The sequence below is a fragment of the Saccostrea echinata genome, unplaced genomic scaffold (genome assembly GCF_033153115.1).
Source record: "Saccostrea echinata isolate AGI-Se365-2 ecotype Australia unplaced genomic scaffold, CSIRO_AGI_Sech_v1 ptg000047l, whole genome shotgun sequence".
Classification (NCBI taxonomy): domain Eukaryota; kingdom Metazoa; phylum Mollusca; class Bivalvia; order Ostreida; family Ostreidae; genus Saccostrea; species Saccostrea echinata.
In genome coordinates this window covers 11,232,992-11,246,779 of record NW_026889796.1, presented here as the reverse complement: position 1 = coordinate 11,246,779, position 13,788 = coordinate 11,232,992, and the positions used below count along the sequence as shown (strand labels likewise).

At 33.1% G+C, this 13,788-nt stretch overlaps 1 protein-coding gene across 1 annotated transcript; it reads left to right on the top strand.

The window, feature by feature from the left end:
• Positions 1–7,306: 7,306 nt before the first annotated feature.
• On the top strand, positions 7,307–9,863 carry LOC133202973 (E3 ubiquitin-protein ligase TRIM71-like). Its single transcript, XM_061338825.1, has 4 exons — positions 7,307–8,749; positions 8,868–8,951; positions 9,036–9,122; positions 9,217–9,863. Exons 1-4 carry the CDS (start codon positions 7,309–7,311, stop codon positions 9,861–9,863), a joined length of 2,259 nt encoding a protein of 752 aa, XP_061194809.1. The 5' UTR covers positions 7,307–7,308.
• The last annotated feature ends 3,925 nt before the right edge of the window (positions 9,864–13,788 follow it).

Here is a 13,788-nt window from a genome sequence, read left to right as displayed (position 1 = left end):
TACATTTATCTTGGTTTAAAAGATTGTCACCAAACTCATACAAAGATACAATTGATAAGAACTGTCATAATGTTAAGACCTTGACCTTTTTAATGAACATGATCTTACTACTCCTCATTTTGCCTTTATCTTGGTTTAAAGGAAACTATTTAAGATATATTCATTAGACTTCATACAAAGATACAAATTGATTAGAGTTACGAAATTTTTTTTTAATAATAAACAATGACGTTCTATGACCTTGAGCTCACTATATTATTGCAATAGCACAGTTTATAAAGAAAAACAACTGTTTTTTATACAAGTTATTTTTATCAATTTGAACGGATACAAATTGGTGAGAACAATTAAAGTATGTAAAACAAAATTAACCTTAACCTTCCCAATGACTTGAAATTCAAATTTTTCCTCGTTTTGTTCTTAGTTTATGTTATTTAATTCCATAAAGGATTATTTAAAAAAAAAACTTCATACATCGATAAATCTCTGTAAGAGCATTTTTTTCATAAATAATCAATAGATCATAAACATTTATAAATTTACTTAATTTGACATAATGAACTTGAAACAATGAGAGTATATTAAGCTGTTCGATGAAAGATGGACATATCTGTATTTTTTTTTTTATAGTTACATGTATGTTCATGTCTTTAATTATTTTTCAATACATTTGAATTTGTTTTAGGAAAATAAATGCTTTGTTTTAAATTTTGTGTCGTGAATAACATCAAAATAATTGCTTAAATACCAACAGCCTTAAAATGATATGGACATGTCTTTATCATAAAAATTTTGGTGTGAGTAAAAGTATAAAAAAAAAAAATAATGTACGTTAAAGTTAATAATTGAATCATAATAACTGTTACAGTAAATTTTGGATGAAGAGTCGATCACCGAATTTAGGGACCTACGTAAATAATTTTTAACACAATATATTACATGTAGGTACTTGGTGTTTCTGGGTGACAAATGCATCTGTGTGGTATACATTGAGATGCATTTTGGTTTGTTATGCTATAGGTCATCTGTCCGTTGGATTTTTCGTCTACGTGGCGGGCAGTATTTATTTACATTTTCAACGATCATTTATGAAAGGGAGAGATACGTAAGAAAAAGTCGATTATAAATCAGTAAGGACTATTGTCCTAAGTATTACTTTCAGAATGCGTATTTTAAAGACCGCATTTTCATAATGATTGGTTTTTGATTGGTGATGCTTGAAAATCAAACACGGAAATTTCATTAGAAGGTCCATGAGTACCAATTTTCACTACTTTAGATGGGTCTAATTGCCCACTTTTAGACAATAATTACTATCTGTGTTTGTCGTCTCTCTCCTCTGATCAGCGAAAGCCATACCGATATGTTCACGATGAAGTACAAGACGGACCATGAGACGGGTGATAAAAATCTTCAATGGGTCTTTTCTGTATTTATCATTATTGTAGCCTCTGTGTCCCTGCCCGGAAACGGCTGGACGCTCTTTGTGTTATCCAAGAAATTCAAAGGTGTTTCAAAGTTTACCAAATCTCTCATAAATCTTCTTTCCGTTTCGGACATATTGCTAGTTTTCTGCATTTTAGTGCCAAATGCCGTGACACTTTTTACGGATCGTTGGGTTTTTGGTAACACAATGTGTCAAATTCTTTCCATGGAAGTAAAGGCAGTTTTTTATATCTCTTTGATTACTCATTCAGTCATGGCCTTTCAAAGGTAAGTTGATTTTGTCACCTGATATAATTTTATATTATAGCAAGGGAAGAAAAGATCTTACATACATGCAGTTGAATATGCTCTTTAGGTACATTTTGGAAAATATTTGTGAAAGACTATTCCTGAAATGATTGTATTTTGAAATGATATTATAAATGTTATAACTGCACTTTCTACCGAAAGTTAAATATCTTGGTCTGTCCGACTGTAACATTAGCTTTTCCCACAAACGTCTCTTACTTTTTAGCAATAGCCAATTCATCTTTTGGAATCTGATAGTTGGTGTCTTTAGATGATAAAGAGGGTTTAAAAATTTCATTGTCATCCTTGGAGCCAATGGGGGGGGGGGGGGAGGGGGGGTCGAAAAACGACTTTTTTTTTTTTTTTTTTTTAAATGGTTCTTAGCTTCCATCATCTAACATTTTTCGCAGTAGCCAAATAAATCTTTTTGAATATGGTAATCTCCTGTAAATGTGCAAAGAGATTTCAGAATTTTATTCTGACCCTGGGGACCAATTGATTTTCGAAAAAAAAAATGTTTTTCTTTGAAACCTGGTTCCTAGAACTCCTCTTACTTTTTTCACAGTAGCAATCATCTTACGGAATATGATTCGTGGTGTCCTGTAGATGTGCACTATAGGTTTTATAAAATTTACATTTTCACCCTAGGGCCTACTGGGGTCGAAAAAAGACCTTTTTCTACGAAAACCTGTGGACCTTTATACAAAGTATCTTATGACTAAGTAAAAAAAAATTCCAATTTTCTTCAAATGTTTTACCTATATTAAAAAAATTATTACATTGGAATACATGATTTATAAATAATCCTTTTATAAAAATTTAATATATTTATTTTAAAAAAATATACATGTACGAGGATTGTTCGGAAAGTTCGTGGACTTCTGTCATATCTTTTTTATTTAACGTCATATGTCATCCAAATTTGGTAGAAATATTTTAACAATAAATTTAAATGATTTGTATTAAATTTTTCAAAAATATCATGATTTATTTAAAACTTATCCAGAATTAAAAACTGCAAAAATCGGATCGCGGCGCAGGTCAAAATTTAGTAATTTACAAACAATACACTAAATAATGTCTGTAGTCATCTTCTCTGTAAAATGGAGCAAAAACAAAAAAATCCTAGACGGTTGAATTAAGAATTGTTACATCGATTCTTATTCCAAATTTTGGCTTAATATTTTGCTTCGGTAAAAAGAAATCAATTTGAGAAGATAGGTAGTCCTCATTGAAAACGACAAAAACGATGACGTAGAACGTTACGGAGCAGCAGATAACGGTGCAGTTTTGTGTTATACTCTGGGAAAATCCTGAATAAACGCTAAAAATGTTGGAGGACTCAGAAAATATGCCACAAGCGAGTAGTGCATGTGTGTGTAAATGGTAGAGGCGGTATTTGAGTGACAGAGACTCTGTATCGGACGACGACAATCTATGAAGAGACGGTTTAACTGTAAAAATCTGAACGAAAACTTTTAAAAGTTGGGACGTCATGGAAAGACGTAGGCGCTTCAGAGTTGCTGATCTTGTGAAAGCACAGTTAAGCGGTAAAAGAAATTAAACATTAACAAAGGAAATTATAAAAGGAGAACAATTGTTAGAAAAATAAATGTCAAGTGATTGAAAAAGGTTTTTAATACGTGGGTATTGGACTATACTGTGTGAATGTATAGGGATAGAATTTTTAAGAAACTCTTGACGCTATGTTTTTGACGTTACATTGCTTTTAAGTGTGCGCCGTGGTTACAAAACATGTTGATTTTAAAATGAAGTAAATTAATTTCTATCAAATCGAATGGAATGAAATTTCACAGATCAACAAAACAAATATTTTTACACATGATACTGTGCTTATTTTATATTTCTTGGAAGTAGTATAACAAAGATTGACATCGTCCACGAACTTTTCGAACAACCCTCGTACATGGTTGTCAAATTTTAAACTTAGTCTTAAAATTTTTTGTGAAAAGGACTCCCAGTTTCCAGAAATCCTCTTCAACTTTATGCAGTAGCCAAATCACCAGACACCAGAATATCCTGTAGGTTAGCAATGTGCTGTGGAATTTCAATTTTTAAAGAAAGGGGGGGGGGCTTGGAGGCAACCCCCTCCCCCGAACTTTTTCTACAAAGCCATCTTTCCAGGATTCTCTTACAGTTTCGCAGTACTGTAGCCCATTCATCTTTTGGAATATGATTGGTAAGGTCCTGTAGATTTACAAAAGGGTTTCAGAATTTTCGTTTTCACCACAGTGGAGGCCAAAAGGGAGCCTCAGGGCCAAAACACCATTTTTTCCTTACAAAAATCATGCTTCTAAAACCCTTCTTACATCTTAAGCAGGCGTCAGATCAAATTTTACAATATGATTGGTAGTATCCTGTAAACGTGCAATTTTTTTCTCATCCAGGAGGCCAATTAAGTGAATGCTGAAGATTTATTTATATTTACATTTTTAAAGAAAACCTTCTTTTTAAAACTCCTTTTTTTAAAATCAGAATTTAGGCTTCATCAATTCCTTATGTTTAAGACTGCATAATATTGAATCGATTGTATGAAATAGTAGCAAAAGAGACACGTGGGCCACATGCTCACTCACCTGATTATTTTATGCTAAATTTGATACTTGTATATTTGTGCAAATTGTACAATGAATATTGTTGCTACTTCATTTCTTACTCAAGTACAGAAAAAAAAAATAATTTTAGAGGTAAACGCTTATATGCTGGTATGATTGTCATGTAAAATAATAATAATATATATTTACATGTATCTCCTTTACCTCTTAAGAAAACCACTGTCGTATATCAATACTTAGCACCGCGAAGCAAGCCACCTCTACGTACAGATTTCTTGAGCAGTGGCTCATCCATCAAAGAAACATACAATGACTATATATTAATAATACAACATTATTACAGTATTACATAAATATAAACAATAAAATGTCTTTCTTTGTTTCTTAGTATGGGAATTAACGTTGCAGTTATTGTAGACAAAATTTACATATGTATTTTTTCTGCAACAGTTGCAACATTGATTGCCATACCAAAAGCCAAAGGAAGCCTGCATCTACTTCATGAGCGTAATGTATTTAAGTGTATTAAATATTTTGTAGTAACGGAAACAGTATAAAAATTGAAACTAGCGATATAATTCTTAACAATTCCTTGCAGATACCGCTTACTTCAACAACCTTTAATCCGTGGACAACACATTCAAGAAGAAAATTCTCTGTTAAAGCGGAGAGCCGTTATTGTAACCATTTGCATTTACACTCATATTTCTGCATTTCCCTTAATGTTTTGGACTCGTGTGTTAAAAACGGGTGTCTGTGGAGTTCCCTATCGCTATTTAACGGCCGTGAGCTACCATTCTCTTGCTACAAGTATCTTGAATGGATGTTTGCCTATTCTAGCAATTGTTATCAATTATTGTCTCATTCTGAAAAGAACAAGGCAGTTATCGAAAAAGGTAAGTACTGAAAAGGATTCAGACGTACTTTTCAATATCAAACTTTATAGAACTATTGACATTAAGTATAATTGCTTATTATACAATTGAAGATATTCATCACTAAATACAGTGAAATCTGTCTAATCCGCAATGCGCTGGGAGACAAAATTTGTGTCGGAATAAACAGGGTGTCGGATTGCACGGTGAAAAGAACAGAAAGCAGTTAAATGGGAATTTAAATAAGGGTCGGAATTCACAGTGAAACGGATTGCACATATGCCGGATTAGACAGTTTTCATATGTACCTATATGCAATAAAGGTTCTTACAAAGATACCTGGGATTCGTCACAAAAAAATAATGACTCGGAGAAATATCATTAAGACGAAATCTACCAAGTTAATTACAACGTTAGTGTTAATACAGGTCCTCCCCATGGGGGTTTCTTCGTTCCACTGGACCAAATCAACAAGACTGACCAGGGTCTGTGTGATTATGGTCGGAGTTTTCGTCCTCACTGGGTTTCCATTCCAGCTGTGTCTGATGTTAGGGTTTTTCCATCCCAGCTCCACAGTACTGCCAATACTGACCGCTGTGATGTTCTGTCTCTACATCCTGTACAGCGCCCTCTGTCCTGTATTGTACATGATGTTGTGGAATGCCTACAAAAAGAGATCGACAGAGGTGGGTATTCCTCTATCTTCCCCTGCGCGTGCGCCTGTGTGTGTGTGCGGGATGGGGGGGGGGGTTGATTTTTAATTACAAGCAATAAAGTGGTAAGTATTAGACACATATATAAGTAAGTTATAAGCATCTTAATAAAAGAAAAAAAAAACCACATGAAGAATTCCTGCTCGTAGAATTATATTTAGCATGTTTAGGTAACATAAAAAGATTTCGTTAATTCACCCTGAATTCAGTTTTCATTTGAACATTTTACAATATAAGCATTGAATAGATAATGAAAGCTGGTTTATTGGGGGTTATTTTTTTATATTTTAAAATAGAAAAAAGTTTTACATATACATGTATTTAATGTACACTGATTAAAGTACTATAAGGCATTAAATATTCTTTGTTGTAGGTTTTTCTGGAAATCAAGAAGAAACTGTGTTCAAAGTAAAAAATTAAATAAAGAATAGAAATCATCTTTTGTTTTGATTGAACTTTCAGATGTTCATCGAACTATCAAAATTTGGTTAACTCAATTTTGTTGCATGTGAAATCCACACAATAGTTGCTTGGATCAATGTTTGGAAAGTTAAGCTACACATGGGAGATAACTCGAACTATTATTTATTTACCAAGGACGAGATATGAAATTGAAAGACATTTTGACAGATAAAATATACGACAATACGGCAAGGCGCTAGTTAAACATTTTTAATCCATTGTTCTTATCTGTATTTAAATATCACTTACAACCCGTTGCTAATGCCCATTTTATTCGAAAACAATGCACGATCAAATTTTCTTCAATGGAAATTTTAAAACAAAGAATAAGATCGCAAGCTTTAAGAAATCGGTGACTTGAGACATTTTTATACAGTGCGTCTTATCAAATGAATTATAGTCTCCAAGGATCTATAGGTAAGTTTGATACCTACATTATATATACAGACAATAAGTACAAATCTTGATTATCTGTGTTTAATTACATTTTTATATTTCAAATAATATTTTATCGAATATTTCACACAATATTTTGATTCATTTCTTTTGAAGCTTCAATTTATTATCTGTATTAATAGTTTTTACAGAAAATTATAAAATCCATCATTAATATTTAAGGAATGAATTTAATAGCTACCCAATTTATACGGTATAAAGTGGGTTGGGGCAGTTTACGCTTTATAAACCTCGAAGCGGTTTATAAAAAAGCGTAAACTGTTCTGATAAATTGGGTAGCTATTAATTTCATTCCTTATAATTTAATTTTCATTCATTTAGTGTAAGAAGCAATCCAATTTATACGATATAAAGTAATTTTTTTTATCCAATCAAATACCGCGTTATAACTAAAATTAAATTACATTGTAACTGAAAATGTACTTGACATTGATCATAGCAATCTTTTTAAAATTAGGAGAGAAATAATTTTTTTCTTTCAGGTGTTTTTACATGGCCTCTCACAATTTAGAGCACTTCTTGAAGTGCACGGATTGTAAGAAATATTTTGATGACGAGTTACACGCTCCGCACGTGCTGCCTTGTCTGCACACATGTTGCACAAAATGTCTAAAATCCAGAGTAATCAAGGAAGAAGTCCAATGTCCGGAGTGTGCCGAAAAGTTTGAGGCCTCTCAAAATGATATTAGTAACTTTCCGGTTGACACAGCGCGGAAACATATCGTAGATTGCTACAGAATTCAAAAAAAGAATGCAGATTTCAATTGTGACGAATGTGGAAATTCCTCCAATAAAGAGCGCGCAACAATGCACTGTAAAGAATGTAACGAATTTTTGTGTACAAAATGTACAGACGCCCACCAAAGAACAAAACTAACGAAGCGACATCAGTTGGTATCATTAGAAAAGCTTAAGAATTCTCCTTTGGAAGAGTTTCATACTAAGCAGACTTGCTCTGTGGAAGGACATGAAGGCCAACCATTTTCCTTTTTCTGCACAACTAAAGCCTGTGCCAAACCTATCTGTAGTCTTTGTGTTGTTCGAGACCATCAGCAAAATGGCCATGAAGTTCGAAATATTAATGATGTATACGTTGAAAATAAGCGGCTAGTGGAAGGGCAATTATTAGATATCAAACACATGAGAACTACAGCGGATGAGGCCATTGAACACATAGAAGACGAAATTCAGAACCTCTACCTGAAAGAAAATGCCGTTGATGAAGAGTTGGAAGCTCATTTTGCTGCCTGTATAAAAGCCATAGAAAAAAGAAAAGAAGAACTCAAAGAAAAGCTTGCATCTGTGTCTCAAAACAAAAAGAAAGACCTTGATGGGCAACTCGATCGTTTGATGAAGCAAAAAGGACAGCTGGATCAAACCTGTAAATTCACGGACGACCACTTGCAGTACAGCAATGCCGCAGAATTCTTACTCATGAAAGACCAGATACTAAATCGGATGTATACTCTGAAAGACCAGTCCGTTGAAATAGTACCACATGCAACATCAAACATCAAATTCCAAACTACCAACGTAGGCGACGACTTCTTGGATTTTTGTCAACATATGGGTGACGTATGGGCAACATCGGTTTATCTTCCGAACACCCGCGTGCAAGTTCTGGATATTGCCACGGGAAGAGAGCAATGCCCATTGCTTATTACCTTGAGTGACTTCCAAAACCGGCCGCTTCACGAGCCCGGCTTAGATATCAAAGTGGAGGTCTTCAACAGCAAGAATCAGAGAACTCTAGCACATGTCCAAGACAAAACTCGGTCCCAGGGCTGTTACAAAGTCGTGTTTAAAGCACCTAGACCTGGAGAATACAGAGCGGTCGTCAAGATAATGGGAACGGTATTGGAACCTGGGGAATATGTTTTTAAAGCCAAACATCCGGATCAGATGGAATCTGAAGACACTATAGCGGATCTAAGTAATTTTAAAGATGATTTTAGTTGCCAAATTTAAGCTATTATTTAATTAAAACAATATAATTAGATAAAATATATAATACTCAATGTTTTTAACTTAAATTTTCATGTGTATTGTAGCCCCAAAAGAAAAGAAGGGAATTGAAGAAACAGGTGTGCAGAATTTACATGTACATGTACAAGAGATCAATGGTACTGCTGAAGGTAAGCTGGTTTTCATACTGGCTATTTCTTTCATCTACCTTCCACGCTTTCGAACAGTAAACTGTTACATTAATATTTTTGCAGTGGAAAAGCTGAATCTTCAAGGTCTAGCAACATCCAGTGCTAGCCCCGTGACCTCCCATAAGTACAAAGCTGTTGGGGATATTATATGTAAGAAAAAGTCGAACTGGGCGCACAAAATACTTTCATTAAATCGTCGACTTTTTTTTCCATTTACATGACAATATATTTTTTTAAACAAACATTTCAGGCCCAGACTTGAGCCTCAACCACTTAACAGTTCACCCGCAAAACGAATTGTTGGAGAACCAGAAAACATTGACTAACCAGAAAGGTCGTCATCGTCCCCCTCGAAATCTCTCCCAAGCTTTCCAGAATTTCCGTGGAACTATTGCAAATCGCTCTATGGGAAGAACTGGGCAGTATTACTTTGAGGTCCACATCAGTTTCTTCATTAAACGTTCACTACGACAGGACCTTATCTTCGAGGTAGGACTATGTCGTAAACCGGATGTTGACAAACACTACACGATTGACAATCATCAGTTTTCTTACGTCGTATGCGCAAGAAAATGCCACATCTGCCGCACCATTTGTCTACAAGGATGGAGTAATGGTCAGCGATTCTACCACGCACCAATCACCGAAAATTCGCCACCAGGAACCTCCTTCAAAACTACTTACGGATTTCTTCTAGACACTCGACAGAGACAGTGGGTCGTTATTGACGTCAAAAATAGGAGATTTGTACTCAGATTTAAGCACATTGACTTAAACAAGCCGTTGTGGCCAGTATTTGGATTATATAATCCAGACCTGGTCAATTCGTCTCTGACGCTTCGGTCCGGAAAAGACATCTCAACAATTCTGGAGGTACCATTTGACTTGTAGAATCACTCACGTCAGTATATCACAAGCTCCTTCAGGACTGGAGGCAATTTGTGGATTTTTTGTTATTAAAATAAAAATACCATACTCAAGTCATACATGTACCTGTATCCGATCTACTTTAAAGCATATTCAAATTGCTACATGTATATTCTTAACTTTGGATGAAAACTGTGGTTCAAGAGTTTCCCCAAGTGTGGTGTCAAAGAATTATGCTTAAAAGTAAATCGTTTATTTTTCATTCAATATAGATACACTCATACTTTTTAAAAAACTTTAAAAGCTTTTATTTTATATTTCAGTATATTAGAATATTTTCCATTCATCTTTTTCTTGGTATTCATAGGTGTCATTCTCAATAACTCTGTTAGTTTATTTTTCTTTGGTCTTATGGGACGTGTCATCATCAAAATTGGTATCGATCGTGCAAAGCATTTTGTATTTTGATTTGTACACCATATTGCAATCTAAGGCCACTCGAATAAAATTTTTTGTTCGTCGGACCCGCGCGCTCGTATTTAAGCAAAACTATACAAATAATATTAATTTCAATTTCCCGCACCATGGAAATTCTGTGCTATTTTCTATTCCATTTCCGCTCTATATTTCGTATTTTAAATCTGCTTACTCTGCAAATCAGAAAAAATATATTTGTCCGCTCAAATTTTTTCACACTCCGCCTAAAAGTTTTGCCTACAAAAAGTAATAATATTATTATTTAACGATATACACGCTATATAAACGCGATTTTTTATGCGAAACAAAATGATTAAATGATTTGAGAAACATGATGTATAATAAAAAATAATTACTTTCCTAAAGTTTTACTAAATAAGTCATTGTAATTACAAAACGATTAAGCAAGATCTGCAATGAAGAATTCAGCCTATTCATGAATATTGATGAAGGAAGTGCGTAAACAGTATATACATGTAGACACGCATGTCCGCGGGAAATCATAGACAACGAGGTACGTTGCATTTTGACTACTATTTTGAATAAAAGTTAATATCTGTCATTACAGAGTATATGGTTAATAATGGTTGTTTTCAAAGATAAGTATCTTTTAACAAAAAACGTATGCCATCCATGTCAAAAGCTATTTTGTATACCAAACGGCCTACCTCGTTTTTTCTTAACGCCATTTTTGTTTATCAATCTAAAAGTAGCGACGGTGTCACATGATGCATGAATTTAAATATAGCATTACTTTCCTAGTAGGATAATAAATAATTATAATTTGAGATCTTTATAATGCGTTCATTTCCAATTGTGTAATTTACAATATTTTCGTAACTTTATTTGGTAAACAAAATAAATAAATTTCCAACTTTATTTTTAACTGACGCAAGTTATAGCGTGTATATCTTTAACCGCTTGCCCGCTCGTACTTTTTTTCATTAAATGTTCGACGAACAAGAAATTAAATTGGTGTGGCCTAACCATGATGTTGTGAATTAAAATATGAAATGGACTGCATTTGTTTTGTTATGAAATTGAAGATGTTTTCGAAGAATTTCATACACATGTAATAACTGGACTTCTGGTACATGTTTGTTCTGTATCCCTCTAAAAGAGTTGGAAATTATTAGGACATGTAATTAATCGTAATGATAATCCGATGCACATTAAGGAAACTTCTAAGTACAACTATTCGGGTCTTTAAAGTATGGAATCTTTATTATGCATATGGGCATCGTAACCCTTTCTCTTACTTCTTTTACATGTATAAAGGTATATATTATAGTCAGTCATGGTTACGGAGGGATTATTGTCTGGGGTCTGACTAATTAAAATATTGAAGTAAATTTACATAAAGGCCCTTTATATTAAGATGTTAGGATTTTATAAGATCATATTTTTAAGTCTTACATTTCTACAACTTGGGAAAAATTGCACACTGAGTCAGTTTAAAATCTGGAAGGAACTTTACTTTTTTGGCGGAACAGTAGCGTAGGAAAATTTCACAAGTTTTGCCTTTCAAATTACATGTAACTAATGAATAATGAATTAAGTTCACAGTTTTGAATATCAAAGTCTCAAAGGCTTTTCTTAAGTTAATAGAATCAGGGATTTAAGTTTTGAATATATTAATAATTATATACATGTAAAACAAGATTTTTCAAACAAACTACAGACCTTTGTAAACTTTCAATTTATAAATAAACAAATTTGAGTGGAAAAAAATCAATCATATCATCATTTCTCTCTTTATTAACGATCAATATTTCTTTTTGTTTATTTTTATCGGTTTATGAAGTCTTTAAGATATGTGAAAATGGGGGGTGGGGGTGAAAAATAACGAATATTCCTTAAAAATTACTAAAATGAGAGGAATTTCAGGTGAGGAAATATTTATTTTTAAAGTAATTTATCTCAATTTAGAAGAGTTCACTGATAGACCTTATGTGGCATTATCTTTTTATGCAAAAAGATGAACAAATAATTATACTTTTAAATAGAAATGGGCATAACATGATATGCAACAAAAATTCCAATCCCTTATGTGGAGGAAAAATATGATGACCTTTACTTAAGGATATACGATCCTCAGCCAGGAAGGATAACTCTTAACTTTATTATTTTATTTAAAAAGTCTCAAAAAGAAGCTTGAAATTGAGACCTTTTCGTGCAACAATTTTCATTTTATACATCTTAATATGATTCAAGGTTCTTTGAAGTCTTAGAAATCGTCTTGTAAAAAGTTGATATGTAATGTTCCTAATGTGAACTTGAACTTTCCAAAATGACCTCGGGTCAGAACATGACACTCCCTGAAGTCATAAGCAATCTTTGTGTCATCTTTTAAAATAACCTTAAACACTACAGACACGTGGATTTGTGTTGGTGCATCCAATGAACCAAGTCTAAGCTCTCAGGACGCTTAGAATGTATATTGGAACGACGAAAAGTGAACTCCGTAGAATATTGAAAGGGGATCATTTGTCTACGTAGAAATCTGTCCCCCTGTTCAATATTCTACGTAGAAAAATGACCTACTTTTTTGTAGAAATTATGGGTTTGTGTCATTTTTCTCCATGTGGATTGTAGAAAAATGACCCTGTAAAATAATGATCCTGTGCCATTTTTTGATTAAAAAAAAAAAAAAAAACAACAAACAAACAAACAAAACTGCATGGTTTTGGCAGGTAAATTCTTGTTAGGCAAATATATAGGGGTTAAAAAATCACACAGCCTTATGATATGAAGTGTTCCTTCCTAAAAGCCTTAAAGTTTAAATGACAAAATAAAAAAGAAATATACTATACTTTACATTAATAATACAAGATGTTTTATTTCTATTAAAGGAAAGCCTAACAAGGCTATAACAATGTTCTATCACTGTTAGAGCAAGAATACATGTACGTACATTCTTTGATTTGTTTTATCACATTTAATAAAATAAGTTTCCACAGTTGTAATTATTTAGAAAATCAAGATCATTTTCTTAGCTGGTATAAGAGAAAAATATAAATGAAAAATGTCCAGCTTCCATAATTGTAATCCTCTTTGATTTTACTCTGGGAAAATAATGTGCAACAAATAAAAATATAGTCTTCCTTTTTTCTTTAGAAGTTATAAGAAAGGTTAACGTTTTGGAACCCTACCCCAATAAATTTGCGTGAAAAAAAAGAAGATTGATAAGAAAATTCGGTCATGGAAATATCCTTGATTTTCTATGAATAAATTCTCAAATTTCTTCGCATAAAAATATAGGGAATATTACATTTGTGAAAAAATAACAGAACTAAATCAACATGTCTCTGACCTTCGATATCACGGGCACAAAAAGTGATTAGCTCAAAATCTTTACCAATATCTTCTGTCGTTTGTTAGTGTCAACAAATTCTTTAACAAAATGAGGCTTTTTACATAAAAAAAATTGATTGCTTAAAAAAAAGAGGTGTTTGGTATACCAAGAATTGAT